Raw genomic sequence first — 23,655 nt, 5'->3', positions numbered from 1 at the left:
AACGAGTTAAAAATGCTCCAGATATAGTCGGAAAGATATCAACTGCAACTCATGAAGAAGATCAGTCAAAGAATAAGTAAAATGGAAGATTCATTTGAAAGAAAGTGGAATAAAGTCATCTAAAATACAGTGGACAGTAAACAGATTAAATGTTGATACGTTTTTTCCTCTTTTACTTTTTATTTTGTTAATATTTCAGTGTACTATTTCACATTTTGTGTGCATTGAGGGGCCACACAGTTGGTGTAGTGGTTAGCACTCTTGCCTTTGCAGTAAGAAGACCCAGGTTCTCCCTGTGTGTGCGTGGGTTTTCGCCGGGTTCTCCGGGTTCCTCCCACAGTCCAAAAACATGCAATATGGAGATTAGTTAAAGTGGACACTGTAAATTGACCTAAAGTGTGAGAGTGAATGGTTGTTTGTCTATGTGTGTGTCTCTGTGATGGACTGGCGATCTGTCCAGGGCGTGACCTCGCCTATCGCCTTATGTCAACTGAGATTGGCACAGTGCCCTCCCGCGACCCTCATGTGGAGGATAAAGTGGTAGAAGACGGATGAATGGATGGTGTACATTGAGGAACCATGACTACTGAACCAGGAACTCACTGGAAAGCAGAATGTATGAAACGATACTGAAAAACATAAAGTCTTGAATAAAAATTAGGTTACGATTAGGTTTGGAGACACATTCATACACTTGAGTTTTCACGTTTCTCCTTACCTGGCTGAGATTGAGAGGCTGCTGCTGGAGGGGGTGTGGCCCTGAGCGCTGCTGTCGGTAGGACCCGCCTCCAGTGACAACACCTGGTATGTGATTATTGCCAGATACCACTCCATTGGAGGATTTAAACTTGTAAGCAGAGTTTTGATGGTTCATTACATCTGCAGAGCAAAGGACACACATTGGGTTGATGAGGGAATCAGCAACTTCACTGACAACAACACCTTACACCATCATGGTCAGTAGCTATTGCTTGAGGTTGAGCTTTAAGCTAGAACACCTTTACCTGGCATCAGGCGCTCACAATCTATCGGGATTTCACTGTTCTGGGTTTTGAGAGGGGGGATGATGATGGTGCGGGGGTTCCCATTGTTGTAGTTGTCCAGTATGGTGGTCTTTGTGTCGTAGTTGTTGTTGTTGTTGGTGTGTCTGGACGCCACAGTGTAGGGGCTGTTGTTGATGGAGCAGTCCGAGTCTGGTGAGTCGTGAACGGTCACACAACTGATGACATTCTTCCTCTGCTTTGACGATGAGCTGGAGGAAACGGGAAAAAAGGGAATGAGAAGGAAGAACGTTCATTTGAGTAAGTAAGAAAATCTAATATTACAACATCTAAATTGAGCTCTAAATTCTTTGCCTTGTTTTTGCAAGTTATAAATTCAGTGTTACATTTTGCACTTAACACAGAGAAGCGTTAGTAACAGTAACATGACATGACATCATGTTTGACAAATTCAAAGTCAGCACAGTTAGTGAATGAAAGCTTCATTGTCTTTACACCACACACACATTTCTTCATGCCCCAAACCCCCAGAACTGACCTGTTTTGTTTATGGTCATCGTCCTCATCTGTGTCACTGCTGATGGTGATGATGCTGACTGCGGGGCTGGGCGTGTCGGGGATGATGATGGTCTGTCTGGGGACGTGGTGCTGGTGCTGATGGTCATGAGTGGTGCTGGACGCCTGCTGTGCTTCGTTAGCCCCCCACCCGCCGCCTCCACACGTCTGCGGGGGCGGACAGTTGGAGGCCGAGCTGTTCTGTAGCACGGCACAACGTGGGGGCGTGTTCTCCTTCACCCTCTTGGAGCGCTGTGGGGACAGCACTGCCTGCGAGGATGACACCTCATAGGCTGACATGTTCCTGATAAAAAGAACAGAGACGGGGAGCCTGATGAGGACACGTGCTGAAAGACGTGAAAAACCATGCCATGTCATGGTCTTCTTGTAAAGCCTAGAGCCACAGGACTGTGACAGTGTTACCTGGCAGACATCTGGTGCTGTTTGTTCTTTTTGGAAGAGGAGTTGTTATTGGTCGAGTGCTGCCTCATTACATGTGCCACGCCCACATTAAGCGTCTGATTGGATGGGATTGTGACGTGGCCAGCCAACAAGGCTGGCTGCTGCATGATGGGATTGTAATGGCTGCCATGAGGGTGGGCATTCCTGTAACAAAGCACAGTTAACGTCATTACAATAATGTGAAACCAGTCACTGAGATTTTTCAAGTACGAAATGATGATAACGATCACTAAATCCAATATTGGTGTGGGGGGAATAGGAGGAGGACAGGTTAGTATTTCCCACAGAAACCAGTCGGTGGCAGCAGCTAACTTTTCTAAGACCTTCAAATGAGGAGAGGGAGCGAGCAGGGAGGGAGGGCAGAGGAGCTGACACCAGCAGCTGTGGAGCGATAGCTCTGCAGAGGAAGTGCGACACTTTCCCATCATCTCTCAGAGGACAAGAGAGCTGCCACTGGCCGGGGAAGGGAGGGAAAGTAGGGGAGGGGAGGGTGGTGTCTGGTCACAGATGGACAGCTTTGAATGAATCTGAGAATACATGACCCAAGCAGCCCGCAACACATACACATTACATACCTGCAGCCTCCTTGTCTCCCTACAGATTGCCCTCTCTCATCTACCCATCCATATATTAAGCCTTTTCCATGACAGGCTACACTCGACGTGTCGCTCCATACGGTACATATACATAGTGTCTATCCCTGAGGTAAATCTGCACTTCTACAAGCAGCAGTGTTCACATGGGGACGGTGATTCACCGAACATGAGGGACAAGCTGTCAAGGCGTCCTCGGTCAATCAGTCCGAGAGCACATTTTGACCTATAAAGCCATAAACCATTGAAACCTATTCAAGTGAAAGACTACAGGCTACACACTTACCCCTCTTACTATATTATCGGTTTTACAAAGTGCTGTGATTTTTGAAGCTTTAAAATGACACATATCCACCTCTTGGAATGATTTGTCCAACGAAACGCTGTGTGAAGAAGAGTGCTTTTAAGAACTCGAGGCCAAAATACTCAGACGTGAAGCTGCGTGTTAACGGCGAAGAGTAAAACTGTCTGCACGAACTGAAGCGTGAAAAGCCGAGTTGCTCACCTCCAATTGGCGAGAGGCTGTGTGCTGCTCATGGAGTCCGGGATGACAGTGGCGTGCTGGACTGAGGTGTGGGTGAGCTGCTGCCAGGCGGGAGGCAGCAGAATCTGCTGGGTGCCACTGGGCCAGGCCTGCTGAGGTACAAGAACACAGAGTGAGGTAACGTGGACAAGTATGGAAAAAAAAACAGGACACACACATACAAAAAACAATCAATTACTATGTAATGTTTGTATATTATATGGAATCTTTGCTAAAGTTTTTAATGAACTGCAAAGGTTTCCCCACATCAAATGTTTTTTTAATGATAACCTAAATGTGTGAGAATAAAAAAAAATGAGCTGATTAGTTTGTGGGTGTTGTGATGAATGACTTTATCTTATCAAATGTGCACGAGTGCTGGTTTAAACCAGCTCGCGGGCGTGCAAGATGAACTCCCACCAGCGTCAAGGACACACCCATTGACAAAAGAGATAAGACCCAAGGACTTAATGAAGATGTAGAGCATCTCCTTTCTGTCTGTGTATGAGAGACTGAGCCCGTGTGTTTGTCTCTGTGTGCTAGTTATTTTCATTGTTTGTTTAACTTACATCAAATCAACCTGTGTTCTAATTATTTCATTTATTGAAGCTGCTTTCAGATAAGCTTCTTTGTATGTCTGATGCAGCGCAGGAGGAAAATCAAACGTAATGTGCCCTAAGGTCGGTGTGTGTGTGTGTGTGGGTGTATGCATACCTAGGCAAGCCTGGTGCATTACTGTGTGTAATCCTAATAGTTTAATGCAGGGTTATTGATTGGCACTTTAATGTCAGGGCTAATGAATTGTTCCTTTAATACCATTTGCACATCTATTTACAACAGCATCAGTATGTGCTGCAGCACACGCGTTTAAGCAGAGTTAGATAAAGAGGGCGAAGGAGAGAGCAAGAGAGTAAAAGGACAGCACGCAAAAAAGTAATTTGTGCATAAAGTCTCCTAAGTTTTACTTTCGTTTCATCGTCAGTCGTTATATTCTGAGACATGTGTCCTGTGTCTGTCGTGCCAGCTTGTTGACACTGACTGAAGGTAGGTTGCAAGGTCCAGAACAGCCAGGCTGTTGCCGACGTGCTGCAGGGGGACAGCTGCAGGCCTTGTCTGGGCTCTGATTGACTGACATCTCTAATGGAACATTCTGCGGCTGGAGATGTTCTCTACATGTCAGAACACACCCATGGCCTTTTATCAACATGCCATTAGGAGTCACTAATACGTCCATCCGTCTCCTGCTGCTCCTTCGGCTCAATCTATCGCCATTCCTGGCACTCCACATACCTGTCTTACTGGGTGTCTGTGTTGTGTAACCAGTTTTCGTTCTTCTCCGAGCCCTGCCATCACTATCAACAGCGCACTGCCTCCCACTTTGACCTACACTCCTTGGGTGAAAACCCTTTGTCACCTCGGGGCTTTGAAAGCCTGGGCTCTCACTCCCCAATTGTTTCCACATTTTCTGCATTCCTGCGCCAGATAAAGGTCCTGCTGGTTTCCCTGCCTCCCTGCATGGTGCCTCCTTCACTCTGCTCCCTCTCTGCACACCAAAGGAGCTTGGGGTACACTTGTGCGGGGTACGAGGTGGTGTGAAAGGTGCAGGGAGGGAGACATTGAGCGGTGGGTGGGCAGAGGCACAGGTTCGGGAGAATGTAGCAAAGAGGCAAACAATGCCTCAGCCAAGCCTGGGAGACCTCCCACGGTAAAAGAATAAACACACACACTCGGCTATTAGGTGTGCTGCTCGCTGGTCTATAGAACCATCTGCTCAGGTTAACTACTGCCAGTCTTTGTTTAACGTGTGCGCAGACAGGGGTTGCAGTCAGCACACGACAGACTGGCAGTGGTATATGATCTGCACGTGATATTTTACACACAGATTAGCATGGATGTGCGGAAACCGACCGCTTATGGCATTAAAGCACCTGCCCTTTTGACCTCTGACCAGGTTAAAAGCCCCTTTTTTTTCTTTTTCTAATTCATATAAATTCACATTTTCCTGTCGTGGACCAAAGCATCAAATCAAATAAAAAGTGTGCAGTAATATGTATTTGATTAGTGATAGTGATTCAGTCATTTTGTGGAATAAGGCAGGCCTATTAAACATCTGTATCTGAGTGTATAGTTATTGAAATAATTCATATGTAAGTAAGATCTGCCACTGGAACGGTTTTTTTTTAATGAATAATTGTAAAGGATGTCCTTTGTTTGACTTGAGCCTCTGCCCCCTGAAAGGTCTGAGCACACTACTGCAGATGAGGGCTGCATAATGTGGACTTCAAATCCTATTGTATTTATTCTGACAAATCTTGACTGTCAAAAAAAAATCCCCCCAGAAAACGGATCCAAATCATGATGATTTGACATTTTTGGAAATCTATTAATAAACATATGTTCTTGTTTCTGCATTTCTGTGGCGCTGCTGAATTTCACCATCACGCCGTTTTGTTCATTTTAATCATATAACCGCAGTGCCTTTCAATTTGGATATAGCATTTTGATGATTTCAAAGCCCCGAACACAGATGTTATCTGGTCATGTACAGCCTCATCCAAGCTTCCCTTGACCTTCCACAATTCTCTTAGGCCTGCACTTTGGCGCGACTGATTTGGAACCAGCCCTAATCACCATTTGGTATCTGACAGATTAACTTGCCATAGAAATACAGCCGCCGCATGAACCCGTGCACACACAGAGCTTGCTTCCTGCCTGCCTACTGCATGATTAACTGGAGATAAGGGACCACTTCAAAACTCCATGGATTCTCAGGGATATTTTAAGCCTTCATGGAAATTTCCATAGGGAAAGAGACGTGTGCGTCAATGTCTGCAGCATGTGTGCGCGCAGAGTGAGCGAGAGAGTGATGCACAGTCACTCTCTGTTACTTCCAACAACTGTATATTAGGAGCTAGAGCTCCGGCTACGCTGTGCAGGCTCCGGTGAGGGGCCTTCTCTGTGTGAAAGGCTCCTGCCTTTGTAAGCATCAGACCGAAGCAGCCTCAGCCTCCAGGAGAGCGGAGCGCAGGAGAGAGAGTGAGGAGGAGAGGGAGGCAGGGAGCAAGGCACAGAGGAGCGCTCCGAAAAAAAAAAAAAACAGCTGCCAACAAGGAGCAGGGTCACGAACACTGAGTAATTTCCAACCTCCATCAATAGATACTATTCTTAGTGAAAGCTTATAAATAAGGGATGCAGAGGGCTTTGTTTGAATGTAAGCAGTTCCAAGTTGCACAGGCGAGTTACTGGAAAGACCCCCGCCCCCCCCCGAAGTATTTCTCGCACAGATACTCTAAATCTTCTTACCTGTGTGAGCAGACCAGGCTGGATCTGCAGAGGCTGGGGACCAGGGGCCTGTGTCACTATGGGAACAGCATTCTCCATACGCACTGAGTAACTGGTATGCTTGGAAGGGGACGCCTGCAGCCCTGTGCACAAAAGAAGCACATGCACATAGGAAGTCAATAAATTCAGCAGGAACCTTCACACATGACGTCCATTCTGGAAAAAAACAACCATTGTGCTGTATCTACAAACTTGTGTGAGTGAGAGTTCAGGAAACAGGTCATGGGTAAAAGCTGATTCATCTGCTTTCTGCTATGTTCTATTCAAATATAGCGATGCTGCTATGGAGAAACTAAAACAGTGGTCATGATAATAGCGTAAAATAGTAAGGAACAATACAATAAAATCACCCGTTCTACAGAAAGAATAAATACATTAAATAATGATGCAAACAGAAAGGATACAGCAAGGGGGAACGAGTTTGCATGAGACAAAGATATTTAATTTCCTTTCAAATGCCTGACTGTCTCATCAAGTTATCATTGAATAAAAACTGTGAGTACGGTATGATTGTCACTGCTAAAGAAAGGTGAATTCTGCAAAACCATAAAAAAAAAGAACGGCAGGGCACAGAGAGAGAGTTTATACTCTGTCCTTTTACATGACATTAGAACAAATCTTATTACAGTGCAAGTCAAACTAAAACCTTAGTCTGACAGAAACTGCACTAAATCAAATTTCTCAAAGACAGAATAACACACCCAGATGATGCCATCGGGGGTCGGATTACTATAAATTCAACTGGAACCAAAGTGGCCTTGGCGGCTCTGCGCACATTTTACGATTCCCACCCCCGTGCTTTGTCCAGGAAATAATAGAAGAAGACAACAGCAAGAAAAAAAAAAACAGACCAGTGCATTTTTTTGGACTGATGAGGAGACCAGATTTATGTTTTGTCAGCTTACAGAATAAAATGCTGATTGAGTTCATTGATATAAGAAAGATGGAATGGTTCTCAACTTGCTCAACGATTGGCCGCCAGCTGAAGTTGTTCTGGTTTGTGATGTAATGGGTCAACCAGACATCACCTAATGCAAAAAAGGTGAAAGGGGAGCATAGCACCCCCTAGTGTAGCGGAGTCAGACACACTTCATTCAGCCAATCAATTCCCTGTTGTTCATGGCACCAGACAAATGCTGGAAGCAAAGGCTGGTTGTGAGCGTCGACTAAAATCCCCTCGTACTGTGGCCGCTCTGTTGTTCACAGCCGAGGCCCAAAGTTCTTTGTGCAAATGCATACTGATTTATAGGACCTACTTACCTTGGAAGCCAGGTGGGCAGACAATGAGCGCCTGCTGAAAGGGGTCGGGCCGGGCAGCGCATAGCTGAGGAGCTCCCGGCTGCAGGGGCATGCTCCTCTGGGCCACGGCTGCCATGGAGGCAGCTGAGGGCTGGTAGAGTGCAGATTGGTAGTTTAGTATGGAGACATCGGGACTTGCAAAGGAAAGGGTGGCATTGTTGGTGGAGGAGGGAGCCAGGCTGGTGGCCTAAAGGAATGATGGGACCAAAATAAAAATCATGAGAGTGGAGGTACTGATGGGAGTGACGGGAAAGTGGAAGTGCTCCAACAGGGAGGGGAGGGGTTGAATAGCAGGCAGGGTAAAAACAGAGCGAGAAGACAGAAAACAACAACCGCAGGATGGATAGTGAGGCATCCATCATTGATGAAAGCTGAAGGAAGAATGAGGAAATTGGACGACTGATTTCAATCTTTCTTAAAATATGCGCATTGTTGATTTGATTAATTAAATGGAGAGAAGGGCTGTGAGAGGAGAGAGGCAATCAATGTGATGATCCATAGAATAACTAATCGTCAATGAGCAGAATACCACAAGTGCAAATTTACACCGAGACTCTGATCATTTTATATAATTTACAGGTTGTTTTTTTTTTTTCAGACCCCTAAAGCCTTCAGATCTGAATAATGCACCACATGACAGAAAATGTATTGATTCTTTTTACATCTCCGAGAGCACGATTCGAAAATCATTACACGACGGCAACATGCGCGTTCACCCTTATTATCATAATTAAAAGCAGTGGGAGACACGGGGAGATCATATGATAATATCATGTAAGTGTTTCAAAAAAAAAAAAAAAAACATAATGAGCTGCAGCAAAAACGTGATGTCAGAGTCTCACTACCTAGGCTCCAGATCAATACGTGGGACAGCAGTAATATTTCACAGCCAACAGTCATTCTATAATCATGTCAGCTTAGGTAACTTGGACATGTCTTAGCCATTAAGCAGACACGTGGAATACCAAGTCTTCCTGGGAAACAAACGCTTTTAAGAGGTAGTATTTGCTCCGTGTGACGCCGTCTAAATTTAGCCCTTTCATTAAAGTGTACACGGGGTGGAGGGAAATACGAAAAGATTCGCGCTTTCATTTTTCATTTGCTCTCTTTAGCGTGTTCAATGAACACCAGGGGAGGAAGCATAATCAATATGGCACTGTGGCACTCGTCATAAACAAGCACAGGAGCTGGGAAATACGAGCCAAAGATGCATCCCAGCCACGCAAGTGGAAATCATGCAGAATAAATCACTATCTAAAGCCTGTCTATAATGCCCCGAGAGTCAGGTGCAGCCGAGAGAGAATGCTAATTCATTTAAATCACAGCAAGATGGGAATGTTGTCACTTCGCTACAGTGTGAGCCGGCTTGATAACAGTTGACGACACAAATACAAGCTACAATGGGAGGACAAAATAGCAGCAGTTGGCGCTAAGTGTAATCTTAGCAACCTGATGCTCGGTGATTCCGGCGATAGCCAAAAGTCAGCAGTTTCGATTCACAGAGGCAGTGTGTGTGTGTGTGTGTGTGTGTGTGTGAATGAAGGAGGAAAAGCAACCACAGGCTCAACCCATAGACACGGGAGCACAGAAGAAAACAGACAGGAGAGGACAAGAGGCAGAGGAAGGGAAAAGAGAGGAAGCCTGGTAAAGGGGTTCTCAAGGCCCCGAAAGCTGCAGAATGCAAGGCAAGCAGGAAGTGGGGCTTGTCATGTGTGTAATCAGCACTTTGTGACAATCCCACAGGACCTGGGGCACAGACAGAAGTGCAGGCAGACAGATATAAACTGCATGCACCAAGGCAGGGCGGCAGGCCTGCGAGCATGGAAACGTGCAGACAGGCGGGAGGAGCGGATGGAAAAACATAAAACAAAGGGACAAATAGCTGCTCAAAGGCGGCTCGGACGTTAAACCACTGACATCTGGATGTTTTTGATTAAGACCATGCTGGACTGTCTGTCAGCAAATACAGCGTTATTATTATTTAGGTGGTGTTCAGCTGTAATTATCCATTCTGACATGTTTCACAATGGTGAAGTTATTATCTGTGTGTGTGTGTTTAACATATCACTGTCTGTATCATTATGCTTCACACTGCAGAATTACCACGAACCACAATTAACATAATATGGAGTTCACTATGAGTGTTTGTCTTTGTTTCTTTTTTTTTAGTCGTACCTGGCTGTGCACAGTGTTCAGCTGGTTGTTGAAGGTCATGGTGAGGTTGGTGGAGGTGCTGGGGGCCACATGGGTGATGAAGGGCGTCTTGCTCTGGTTGACGGTGTCGTACATGTTGACGCGGCGCTTGCAGATCTCCATGTTTTGGAAGCACGACTTCACGCTGCATGGAGAAAGTGAGGGAGAGGCTTACGATGGCGGCAGGTGTTACTTAACTGTGGGAAAAGTGGCGACTGTGGCCGCGGGCGTGCCGAACGCTTACTGTGTGCTGTGTGGGAAATCGAGGAGATGTGACATGGTGACAAAGGGGTGGTTGAGCGTTTCGATGGGGGTGACCCTCTTGTCTGCGTCGATGGTCAGCATCTTCGTTAACAAGTCGATGAACTCTCGCCTGTCGGCTTTCTCGGCCAGCATATCGCTCCCCTCCAGATCTGATGTCATGTTCACCTGGGCGCATGAAACAAACACACAAACACAGGATTTGAAACGGCTGATTGAGAATTCAAGGTCTCCGGTGTTTGTACAGACGACAAAAAAATCTTTCCCCGCAGTTCATTCCCATAGAGACCTATTAATACTCACAAGGCTTCATCAGTTAGGGTGTCAGAGTGTGTGTGTGTGTGTGTGTCACAGAGTGCAGTGATAACCTTGCACCTTAGTGACATTACAAACATTTGCACTGGTATTCATAGCACGCTTGAAATGTCTCCTGGCGCCTTCACTAAGATTTGTATCTTTTCCCAAGACGTTAAAGCAAACAGAAAACATGAACCCAGTAAATGCTGCCGTTAGCTCGTCTTAAAAGAACTCTTTCACACGACCAGTCGGAGTGCCTCAGACTTAACCTAAATATGTTCTGAGGGTGCTCTCTCGCTTTTTTTTAATCAGCGTTTAACACGGCAGCGCAGGTTTACTAGGAAAAGCAGCACATACAGTGTCTGTTTTAAAGGTCCAGTGTGTAAAACTGAGGTGAAATTATTCTCCTTTGGCAAATACTGAAGATAAAATATTCATACTTCATTTCTTTTATAAATGTGCGTATGAATTGTTGTTTTTCATAACCTCAGAATGAGCCTTTCATATTTATATCAGGAGCTGTGGCAAGTGATTTGGACCACAGTGTTTTCACAGTAGCCCACAACGGACAAACTTAACATGTTTTGAGTTTTGATAACTGAGAGCTACGTAGGTGAAGTGAGCTATATTCAGCTGTGACGTGCAACTCCACCCATAAATGTTGATAAATGCTACACACCGTACCTTTAATGCAAGTGTACGGCATGTGCAGGAATCAATTGAAGGTCTGGGGTTTACATTTAGATTTTTGTCATGTGGCGTGGGGAAGTGAGGGAAACAGGACAAGGTAAATTTAGACAAACAAGCCCATCTCCAGTTAGTGCAAGGACAGAGACAGGGACAGTGGCAACAAACAGACAGCCTTGTTTATTTTGACTGCCATGCAGAGGCAGCAGGTCTGTTTTTCATAAGGACGCAGCGCTTATCTGTAGGCCTGCTCCAGGTGCTATCAGATGTGCTGCCAGTCAACACCACAAATCTGATTACATTCTCTTTCTCCATGCAGGTTATTCAGACTCTGTAACCATTCCTCTGTGCTTGCCATCTCCGCTGGTCGTGATAAAGAAATAATCTGCAGAATGAGGTGAGAAATAATCACATTGTCCTCTGCTAGTGGAGGAGATGACTTTGGGGAAATGCACACATTTCAGTGGCCCCGTGCACAGCAGAGGCGCGCCACAATAATCACACTGGACAATAAGAAGTCTGTATAGGAGGAGAAACTTTTCATTTAAGTGTCTGGATTTACTAGAGAGACGGGAAATATTCATGTTTCAGGAACGGTCACTCGTTTTCATTACATCCATTTCATTAGCAAAACATGTATATCACCGAAACAGGTGATAATGAAGGGCTTTGTTAATGAACTAAACAATAATATTTGAGATATTTTTGTGTTGCGGTAATGCAGGAAATGAAATAGATAAATTCATGTTTTTAGAGATTCCTGCAACTCTACACATAAATCACAACTAATTATTTGTTTTGCTAAGGTTGCTACATTTTCAAGGAGATTTTTCAAGGAAGTGTTTGGTGGCGTGTGAATAAAAATGTAATGTAGTGTCAATACATGTATTAAGATCAATAGAACCAACTACACAAGACCTTGTTTTTCCTGTTTCAAAGGAAAACCACCTCATTCATGCCAACCCAAAAAAAAACTTTTGAAATCTTTGAAAGCATCATTTCCGGAGAGTGTCTCAGAGTGACAACATGTGACAACATGTGACAGTTCCAAACCTTGATTACAACTAGTCCATAGAAATCACTGGGGCTTCAACTAACACGGTCAACCTTGCGCGTCTCACATCCGTGCTCTTCAGAAGCACTGACACGCTGCTACGGAGTAAAGGCGGGGACAGCGGGTGTCCAGCAGGGGGACAGATAGGGCTGCACCTCAGGAGGTGTGGCGCTAAGCGTGCACGATGCAAGCCCATCACTTGCAACGCATCACAAACATGTGCAGATTCACCCCTGAACAACTTTATTTCCCAGTGGAAGGAGAAGAAGAAGTAGAAGAAAGGAAGAGTGTTTTACTGTGAGTGCATGTAATAAGAGAAAGATTGAGGCGAAGACCATGCTGTCTCACTCCTATCAGCGGAGATAAAAGTGATTTTTTTGCGAGCAGTTCCGGCCTTCCTCTCACCCAAGCCGGGTCTTGAATTTGCTCTAAGTTGGTGTCTGATTTACTCATATGAGACATACTTGTGACCAAAGCCTCCCAACATTTCCCACGACTGAAAGGAGGTTCATTATCTCTCTCTGGCACCCAGCCCCTCTGTCTTGCAGGGCCTTCAGCTACATCATCCATTATACACGCGGAGACAGATGTCCACAAGGCTGACTTGTTTATATGGTCGGGGATAGTGAGATGGGGGCAGAACAGGCCGTTTTCTCCCACATTAAGCCTGTGCCGCTCTGCTGTGTCTCCTCTGTGTTTTTGTAGTAAGCGGAGTCTGGCAGCAACAGTGAGAGGAGGATGGGACACAGAGCTTGAAGCGTAAGAGACAGAGATGACCCAGGGGATATCATACCAGTGTAGGTTGGTTTCATTAAACTCTCTCTCCCTGTTGTGTGTGTGTGTGTGTGTGTGTGTGTGAACCATCAGGGAGTGATATGATCTTCTGCCAGCCAACCGCATGTTATTCCAGACAGGCATGACAGCGGCCCTGGGCACTACTGGACAACCATAATTGTCTCCATCACTTAGGTAGTTCCATGTGTTGCGTGTCCATTTGGACACTTTCCAAACGCTGCTGCTGCTGCTGCTGCTGGTTTTTGTATTAAGATGACCATATTGCAAAATAATTATCCATGCTTATCTCTTGGCTCCGAGGCCAGACCACGGAGCGTGATGACAACAGAGTCCTGTCAGATATCTGACGGGGACCTGGGAAAAACATTGTAATTTTCCATCACCACTGCAATATCCGCCCCGCAGAACCAGTATTTGGCCAAGTGAGGGTGAACAAAACAACACTCACTATTATCTCACAGTCGGACACGTCCTATCAAAATGTCAGGGCTACATGTGAACTTTCCCATCGCGGAGAGATGAATTCCCTCTGAGTCACGGGGGAAGGAAAAAAAAAAGTGACATTAACATTAAGAGTTCAGTGACGGTGCTTCTCTATATATTATCCTGCTATATAAGTCACTTCCTGCGGTGACATGCAGGGCTTACGGGGGAGAGAGGGGCAAACCAGCTGAGTCATGCATGAGGGGAAAAAAATGGTAGCATGCATGTGTGTGTGTGTGGAAAAAAAGAAGAAAAAGGCAGCGAGAACGACATTGTGGACCCTCGCCCTCCAGATACGCTTACATGAACAACAGATGCACAAAGTGAGGACGTCGCCACAACACTCACTCCAGCTTAAGTAAAAAAAAGAAAGAAAGAAGCAAATTCTACTTATCAAACAAGTTAACCCGCCTCACCACATGTTCAGCTCCAATGTCTGTCTGTAACTTATTAAACAGTGGTTGAGTAAAATGAAGAGCAGAGGCAGGACTGAGGAGGGCTCACAGTGAACAGCTGCGTTCACTGCACTCTGCAAAATTCTGCGCAGCAGCAGCAGCAGCAGCAGCAGAGCTACGGCGCATCTGGAGCTCAGGCCTGGCATGGATAAATATTTTAAAACAGCTTCAAATATTTGATAGATAATTCTCTTGAGTGTGATGGATCAAACTGGACGAGGATTAGAATAGTCTCGCCGGGTGGAGGCTTCAAATAAGCGATGTGATTGAAAACCAAAAAAATATAAATCTAATATGTTATTTGTAGGAAGGGAAGAGTCGTGCTTTTGTGATACTAAAAACCCCCTCCGTACCTGCGCCATATCATCCAAGCAGTTAAAGATGTACTTGCGAGCCTCCTTGGACTTGATCCCCGTTTCACCCTCGTGGTCCTCTTGAGTCTGTGGGAGACAAGAAGCAGATGTTCATCTCAAATCCCATCACACTTCCCCTCTGGAAACACACTATTTACATTTGGCTCATTATAGCCTCTTGTTGTTGATGTGCAGCAGGACTCGGCTTGCCCTCTGAGCAACCCTGGGGTAGCGCACAAACACTGATCTAACAGCCAGGCAAGACTGGGGAGACTGCATGTGGAGGCTCACACTGTATCACACGAGAAACCCAGATGTACACCGCGCAGCACGGACTGTGTGCACGCACTACACCAGTTTCCCATGGTCGCGAATGTATTTTAATGTAAAAAAAAAGAGGAAACAGTGTGAATGGATGAATTGAAAACACACTCAAACAGACTCATCTGTGCTGACTACACAAACCTCCCGACTTAACACAAATGTTTTTTAATTACAGTCAGCAAAGCAATACAGCTGCTATTACATGGAAACACATGGCGAAGTCAAATGGATGCTGAGCAATCACTGTTCACAGAGGAAAGACAAGGGTGGTCAGAGCTGAGGTCCACGATGAACTGCTGCTATTTATATAGATACTTATAGAAATTGATAATATGATTAATTTATTTTCACTTTTTAAACATTGAGACAGTGAGAAAGACTAGGGTTTTATATCAGACAGTATTTCTTTCAGTTTTAATGCAGCAGAATCACTCTTCTAAACCCCCAATAAGCAGATATAGAGGTTTTCTATCTATTTGTTCACTACAGAATTGAATTGAAACTACTGTTACAGATACAAAAAAGGGGAAATGAATTGCTGTTATAATAATGCAGGATAATGAAAAACCTTGCTCGTCATCTATGTTGTGGGTGTGGTTTACGATACATACAGTATGTGACAGGCGCACAGTGACAGTGAGCAGATGGTAGGGAAGTTAAACCGCTATTGAATCACAGACCACACTAAATGTAAAGATTAACTGAGCGTGACTGTACATTGAACCAGCAACGGCCCTGGTTCACTCAGCAGCTGAACGAGAGCGAACTGCTCCAAATCTGTTAGCAGTTTCTGCAGCAGCTCTGTGTTATTAACAGCCTCAATTAAAGACCAAACAGGCTATAAATATAAATAAAATGTGTTTCTCCACTCCGACCAACAATCCGTCTCTGCCTGTCCAACAATGCCGCGGTAATCCCTCACAATATGTTTTTAAATGGCCTCATGAGTAACGTATATATCATCATCTATCGTAGCGTTTCACGTAAAAAATGTGAAATCCGTACATTTGAGAAGGCACATGGAGTAAAAGTTGAAAAATCTGACTGGATTGGAGTGTTCCTATGTCTTCATTAAAAGGCCAATCAACACAGTTGTTGTCAATGGGAGTTACAAGATAATGCACTCTTTAAAGCAGGCACGGGCAGAGCTGACGTGGTGCAAAACCATGTACTGGGGTAAATCAGTGTGTGTAATGTGATACAGTCGAGAACTCCTGGTGCAAATTTGTGGCGAGACAAACAAAGTTCAAGTAAATCAGCTTATAAGAGACAGGCGCGGGACCTCCTCGTTGGGCGACCTACATAAAAAGGGACAGTGGAAGAGGGTTAGGGAGCTGGACTCACCAGGCCCCGGGTTTCCATTTGCCAAATCCTTTTTTTGCACAGATGCATTTGTGCTCTGATTATCCCCTCACTTTGTTTATAGCAGCCATAAATCTGAGGCTCAAATAGTGTAACCAGAGTTTCTGGAATATCAAGGTTTTTGCTCATGAAATATGACCTTGTCCTAGAAGGATGTTCTTGTTGCTTCCAGCTGGGAGTGTTTGTGCGTATATATGCGGATGCATCCGGAGCACTGCAGCTGTACCTTAAGTCTCCAGAGAGGATAGGTGGAGTCCGGGTCTCTGTTGAAGAACCTGGTGGTCTTTGTCCCTGCACTCAACAGATACTCCGCAGGCAGACCCTGGGTCTGTGAGATGTACCGGATCTGTAAGACAAAAAAAAAATGCAATTACACCACGTTGCATGATTAAATCATACGTTGCGTGCTAATTATAGCGCAATGTGAATCTTTCCTGTCATAAAAAAAAAAAGAAGCTAAAACTTCAGGAAGGATGTTCTTCTGGCAGTTTGAAAGAAATCCAAACTTATCTGGCTGAAATATGCACAGCGCCCAAACATGACCTCAAGAGCTCCCGAGTCTAAGATTGATTTGAGACTTGCAAATTAGACACTTTGCTAAGTTTTAAAGCCTGTGAAAAAAGGGAGGAAAAATAAATAAAAAATCAGGAAGGCTTGCTCAGTGATGGGGCACAACTTGCTTAAGGTTCCCCCACTGAGCCTCGTCTGACTGATAGGGAGAAGGGAACGCGGCAATGTCTTGCTCTGGAGCACCGGGGCTGCGCTAATTGGACAAGTGGCTCTGTGGCATCTGTTCAGATAAACAGCGAGGCTGTACAAAACTCATAAGGAGTTGTCAGGGGGATGAGATAAGCGTCCCACCCTCCCAAACACCAGTGCGCGCTCGCGGCGAGAGAAGACGCACAAATACATATAGCGTATTTAAACATCACGGCACATGATGAACATTATTGTCAGCTATATATATATAAAAAAAAAAAACATCCGTACAGACCACCGTGAGGGGGACGACTGAGAACTGATGTGTTACCTGATCATACTCGGAGGCTCCAGGGTAGAGGGGCCATCCCAGGAAGAGCTCAGCGATCACACAGCCCAGGGACCACATGTCGATGGCCTCACAGAACGGCAGGCCCAGGATGATCTCTGGAGCCCTGTGGACGGAGACATCAAACAGACACGCACTGTAAACGGAACGCTTTGTTGTATGATTTTATCGTTTGATACAACACTGAAATCGCAACCTTGATAATTTACAGATACCCTTATTATAGACCAATTCCTCTCTTTTTTTTTTAACCTATTTTTAACACCGGAGCTGTTTGCAGCACAGCTGTGCCGGTGCCATAACCAACCATTTTGAAAACATAAATCTCCAACTGTGTCATGAATATTCTGCTTCCATAAAGGAAGAAATAAACAGGCTACGACATGACTCAATTAAATGCTGCTGCTGCTGCTGCTGCTTTTTATTCAAAGTTTTTCCACACAAGTAATTTACACTTTATTTCTTAAAATAAGTATTAACAGCTGACACGATTACTGCAGTACTCACACTCTGGTTACATGACGTGATATTAAGGATTTATAGACGTCTATTCCAGTGATTTTGACCAACGATACCCTCCCTGAGCATCTTAGCGGCTCATTCTTTCATATACTCTCAGCAAATAACTTCAGCTCCACAGTAAGACTGCACATACAGGAGGAAAAATCAGCGGACATGTTTGTTCAGGCAGTAGCAGGGCAACGAAGGGGGTCACAGATTAATGTCTGTGTGAAAGTGAGAGTCTCCGTGTTGAATGGACAAAGAAGCTGTGCTGGTCTTGTTAAATTTTCACAGTGTGAAACACCACTACACTATTTAAGGAAATCACACACTGGAGCAGCCTTATGACAGCTTTGTTAGTTAGTGTACACAGCAACGCACGGGCACATTTGGGGGTATTTTTTTTTTTTTTAAATCGCAAAACAGCAGTTTTTTTCCTTCTGTTTACAAGAGGCTATTGATAACAAGGGAGCACCAATCACTGGGCCCCATTCCTGGTAGTAGTCAACCACAGGGACTGTATAAGGTAGCTGTGCGTACTCTGTTTCACTCTTAAAGCAATGTGGAAGCAATTACGGGCTTTTAGTGGGCCACATTTGAGTTCATAACGGCAGTGCCTAATTCCCAGACTTCGACTCGACACCAGTCATCGCCACAAATGCTTGCGTTGCACCACTTCAGTGGTAAATGCGTGATAAAATACTCACGATTTTTGAAATGTTGTTTCAGTTATTTGAACATCAGCGCGGTTCCAAACAATTCCCACATTTCATTCAGCACACACCGCAGGTCCTGTCAGAAAGACTAACGCACTTCTTGTGAACTCAAGTCTCTGATGGATTTAAAATAAACACGAACACAGTGACTGCTCAGGAACAATCCAAACCACTTGCAGGAGGTTCTCAGGCTGTCGTCACTACAGAATATATTCCTGTTGACATTTAATCGCTTAGTGTAGCTTCAAAACATCTCTGCTGAGTGGAAACAGGTACGACTTCAACTTGAATCTGGATGGAATTAGTGAAACTGAAATCCTCTATCAATTAATAACACATTAACAGCAGGGCACTCTGATCAAAGGGGCTTAAGGCTGATCTTGGAAAGTTTCTTGTTCATAACCAAGTTCACAATCCTGATTACTGTGGCCATGGTAACGAGTCTAACACCCCCCCCCCCCCCCACCAACCTAAGCCTAGAGGGCTCTGACATGGTTTTGGTCACAGGGATAGAAACAGAGGGGGCCTGGCTTTAGGCCTGGAAGCAAGAGGACTAGAGGAATACACAGGGATACTAGCTGAGCCAGAAGAGTTTTCAAACTTGTCCATTTTTGGGACTGATTTCTTTGTGTAATGTGGATGCAGCCGTGGTCTGCTGAGAGGTGAAGAGTTTGAGGATAGCTGGCAGTCTTTGTGGAGGATGAAAGGACATGCATCATTCATATTTAAGAGCCAATCTCAAACTGCTGCCCACTCCAACTTATTCACTTGCTTGCTGACTTGTGGTGAAGTCAAAAGAGGGCACAGGAGATCCATTTGAACACTGAGCTGTGGTTGACATGTGGAGGCAGAAGATACCAAACAGGGCAGGAGGATTAGGAAAATAAAGACCGGAATGAGAGGAAGACAGGGAGAGAGAGAGAGAGAGAGCTAAAGAGAGGCAGAAATAAAGCAAATGAGGGAGAGCCACACTTTGCCCAGTGAAGAGCTCCTGTCACAGAATGTGGTTATTGGGGTCTCAGGGGCAGAAGCAGAACAGACACCAAGACAACACTCTAGCAACAGTATCTTAGGGCACGGCCAATACAAAGACACCTTCACACACAATGAGCCGAGGCGTCTATCACGCTGCTGCCAAGGAAGCATAAAGGCGCCTGCGAGGAGGCGATAGCAGAGGGAACAGTGAGGTCTACTGAAGGTATGGAAAAGAAAAGGACAACAGAACCAGGGTCAGCATGATCCTCTAATAGTGTGTTAGGCAGAGGGAACAATAACACAATAACACGGTATAAAATCACACGGAGAAGAAGGACAGCCCGTCCAGAATGTCACGTCCAAAGCCATAAGAAGTTGCCTCGTGTTCATTTCACCTTATGCACCCAGTCAAAATTGATCCATGAATTTACTTCCAGCTAAAAAAAAAAAAAGGGAGCGCTGTGACAATGTCATCACAACCATCGTGTTTGTTTTACTTATATGCAATATTTTCTTACCCTATAAAGAAATCAACATATTATAGCCTCCCTGCAGTTCTGCAAGGCAATTGCCTTCTAGGAGTCACACATTCCTACACAGAAACAGAAATACATACACCACCTCATTTGCATGACAATGAGATCTACAAAAACAACCTTATGCGACTTCAAGAAAATGTATGTATGAGTTATTGGACGCCGCAAAACAGAGGAGGCTGTTCTCACAACGTGAGGCTGGCTTTTGTTTTGAATCCGCTGCAAGGGAATTTCTCCCCATCAAATTGCATCGTGGAAACGAAAGCCACAGGCAACCCTTTCCTGTGGACACACGTCGTACACGTCGCAGGATCCTGCGCAACACAAATTCCACCATCACTGGCCATCTGCTCAAGTGAAGTTGACGCAGACTAATGCCATGTGAAGACGGCTTTTACAACAGCACAACTTCAATTGAGCCGACTTTCATGGGAGCAAAATTAGAACACTGTTGTGTTTATCTTTAGTGCGGCGTTTCTTTGCATGCGTCGTGGACCTTGCCCTTGCGTGTGATGGAGAGATTTGCTCGTGTTGACGTTACGCTCCTGATCTATTTCAGCCTGAACCTTCCCCGGGTTATGCTCCACTACCCCACTTCAGGGTGTTCTCATGGCCGTGTCTGCAGCGAAAGACCGAGAGTGAAAGAGAGACAGACCGACACAGCAAAGGAAGGAAGACAGAAAGAGGGAGTAACACATCGACGCTCATGATACCAAACCACAAATGCAAATGTGCCCCTACCAGCACACTGCTTCCATCGCATGCAAAGCGCCCCACAGCTGCTGCTGATGCAGGCCTTTCATTGGCAGTGATAAACAGCACACACATCTGTGCAGCTCAAAAACCCTCGCTCCTTTCCTGTCCCCCTTTCCTTCCTAAAGCAGCGAAGCACAAGAGACTGACAATTAATGCAGATAAAACATAAATTATTCAATTCAACTGTGAGTAAAACAAGAACAGAACAAATTACAGGAGCACAAAAGCTTTAGCAAAGTGCATTAATATAAAAAGTGAGCACAGAGAGGGCTGTTTTATTTTCTCTCACTTGCTCAAAGAGTGAAAAACTGCACTCTCGTAAACGGGTGAGCTCCAGAATCAAGGTACTTGGATGCACCGCCTGAGCATGCAACATTTGGGAGACAGTGCCAATGTATCACCTTTTGAGCTGCGCCGCACCTAGCTCATCTCCAGCTGGCATGGCAACCACAGACACTGCCTCTTAAAGGAGTAGGAGGTGAGCTTCTTGTTGCACGCCATGGATGTCAATGCTGGCTAGCCAAAGGCTTTTTTGGGTGTCAGTAGAAACCCGACTGCATGAGAGGCCTCAGTGTTCGGCCTGGAGGCTCCGACAGCACTGGCCCATGACAAAAGAAAGGAGGGTGAAATGGAGAGAGAGGGAGAGAGAGAGTCTGCATACTGACATCCTCCCAGCTGGCCTGGTCATTGATGAGTCCCGCAGAGATGGCACGACTCATGAATGGAGCCTTTCTTCTGCCACCCCAGCCTAACCCTTACACCTCAGCCCCTTTCACTCACCCCCTTTACCAGCCCGGCCAAGCCCTACACCTCACCCTGCTTCCACCTCCACCCCTCTGGCCCCCGCCCCCCCACACACACAACTTACAACCCCACTGCCAGCAAAATCTCCTTTGAAATTGCTAAAACTAGGGCACTGAGGCCAAGCTAGTGCTCCCCTCCCTGCTCACCCATCCGTCCCCTGCCCTGTTCAACTGTGCCCGTGCTTGGCTGGCCTGCCATCTCCCACACACATGTATAAACACACATGCAGACACACACACACACAGATGACAGTGTGGGCGTGTGTGTGCACGTCAGGATGTATCTATCAGGCTGACCTTCCCTTAGCTTGGCTCCAGACGGGAGACTGATGGATCCCTGGAACCCCTCAGTGTGTGAACACACACACACACACACACAGTAAAGTGCAGCATTGCAGAGGTAAATAAGATCTTATATGAGGCTATTTTCAAAGCACTGTTACGACATAGCTCTGGCTAGGGAGCGAGATAGCTGTCCAGTGCAAACAGGAAAAAGCACTTCACAAGAAAAGAGCCTGCCATTAACTTTTCTCCTCCCTATCTCCCTCTCTTTTTTTTCCCCTTATCCTCCCAACTCCTTCCCATTTCCCCGACTCTCCATCCCACGCTTTGCCCTCGCCTAATGTAAAAGGCAGGAGTTGGCACGGTGAATGACTCTCTGCCACCCCCGGGGTATTCATCTACATATTCATTCTCCTCAAAGGCTCCTCCACAGCCTCTTTGAGGATGCACCATAGAGAAACACTTTGCCAGATATATAGCACCGTGGTCGGCGACTGTGAAATCAATGAGTGGAGTGACATCCCCTGCTACACTGCACCTCGTCCACTGCTCCACCACTTGATATTATGTAGCTGCACAGCAAGGGATGCAGTGATCATGTGGTTGTTTAAATTTAGAGCGTGGGTGTTCCAGTTGGTTGAGGGGGTGGAAAAGGGGGAGCAGTGATGTCTGGACACGGCAAAGTTTTCGGCAGCGTCCTTGAGAAAAGTTGTCTCGCTCACGAAGCAGGAGCGACATTCCAAGTGTTCAAGGTCCTGAAAACAGGCCTCTCGTTCCCTTTTTTCCTTTTCCAGTGAAAGCGCTGATGAGGCTGTCCCCGTTTATGTATAAAATAAACCATTCCCCTCGAGGATCTACCATTGGAAAAGAAATGAATGGAAGTTTATGAAAGAAAAAAGGGGGGAGGATGTTTCATACGAGGCAGGTATCCCGTGTGAAAGACTCTCGAAACATTAACCGACATGGACGCTTAATGGCTGACTTAAGTAAAATATTGGTGACAGCTGTTTGCATGCTCACGCTGATTCAACATGAGCTCAAGTACAGTTCAGCTCAGCAAACTCAGACGGACTAAACTGTAACTGAGAGCTAACACGGGCAGCATTTGTACATTCATGAGCGCCCCCTGCTCCCAGGCTCACCATCTCACATTTAATTCCCAACTCCTCTCTGAGCTATTTTATATAATGGAATATCTGGTGGGCAGCGAGCCATCGCTGTCACTGTGGCACATGGAGTCTTCCTGCTGCTGCAGCATGGCACGGTCAATAGTAGCTCACATTATGTGATGCCACATTCTCCCATGGCATCACCTTATGTAGTCACATGCAGACTATGTTCACAGCCGTGGTGTAGATAACGTCGCGTCAGATTTACTGTTAGGTAACATAGATCATCAAACACGGATTATTTTACTGCCCCCCGGCAATGAATTGGCTGCTACGGTGACTTTCTCCAGATTAACACCCCGTTTCCTCACACCCTCGCTTGTTCTTCTCCCTCTGCTTACAAAAGCTCCCATTAGCAATGCTAACGTCTACACAAACCAAACAATGAGCGCGGCTAAGGAGCGGCGCAGTTGTTCATTTAGACATGTACACAGTGCGTCGTCGTTCCCGGCTGGTAATTATCTCTTTGCTGGGGTTAATATCATTCTGCAGCATGCAACCGATCCTATCAGTAACACGTCTCATTTCCACCTGCGCCCAGTGTGGTATCACTGGCTTCCAGCTCCAATCTCTCTACAGCCCCCCCCCCCCCCATCTCTTGGCGCAGGGGTCAAAGGGACAGACCTCCTTCAACGAGGGCTGAGGTGGGAGAAAAAAAAAACCCCAGACAGGTTGTGAGGCAGGGAAATGGGGGAGATGGTGGAATGGGAACAACAATGGAAAATGGAAAGACATGTATCAGCAACCACCCACCTACACACACGCACACACACATGCGCTTGCATGCCCTGCGCCTTCTGCCGCTCCTCTCAAAAGGGGAGAATTGCTGA

The 23,655-nt window shown here is 45.7% G+C and overlaps 1 protein-coding gene across 3 annotated transcripts in view; it reads right to left on the bottom strand.

The window, feature by feature from the left end:
- hipk2 (homeodomain interacting protein kinase 2) overlaps nt 1-23,655 on the bottom strand; it is a 74,244-nt gene that overhangs the window by 6,146 nt on the left and 44,443 nt on the right. The window contains exons 3-14 of one of the 3 annotated variants that reach the window (XM_058644765.1): nt 17,070-17,193; nt 16,266-16,385; nt 14,354-14,440; nt 10,213-10,397; nt 9,951-10,113; nt 7,737-7,962; nt 6,438-6,559; nt 3,117-3,247; nt 1,980-2,162; nt 1,540-1,860; nt 1,005-1,252; nt 719-879 (exon numbers count right to left, since the gene is read on the bottom strand). In XM_058644765.1, coding sequence (XP_058500748.1) covers nt 719-879; nt 1,005-1,252; nt 1,540-1,860; nt 1,980-2,162; nt 3,117-3,247; nt 6,438-6,559; nt 7,737-7,962; nt 9,951-10,113; nt 10,213-10,397; nt 14,354-14,440; nt 16,266-16,385; nt 17,070-17,193 — 2,071 coding nt within the window. The remainder of the gene's footprint in view (nt 1-718; nt 880-1,004; nt 1,253-1,539; nt 1,861-1,979; nt 2,163-3,116; nt 3,248-6,437; nt 6,560-7,736; nt 7,963-9,950; nt 10,114-10,212; nt 10,398-14,353; nt 14,441-16,265; nt 16,386-17,069; nt 17,194-23,655) is intronic. The other 2 variants (XM_058644766.1, XM_058644767.1) reach the window with 2 other exon arrangements.

The sequence above is a fragment of the Solea solea genome, chromosome 12 (assembly GCF_958295425.1).
Source record: "Solea solea chromosome 12, fSolSol10.1, whole genome shotgun sequence".
Taxonomy (NCBI): domain Eukaryota; kingdom Metazoa; phylum Chordata; class Actinopteri; order Pleuronectiformes; family Soleidae; genus Solea; species Solea solea.
This window is presented reverse-complemented; position numbering and strand designations above follow the sequence as displayed.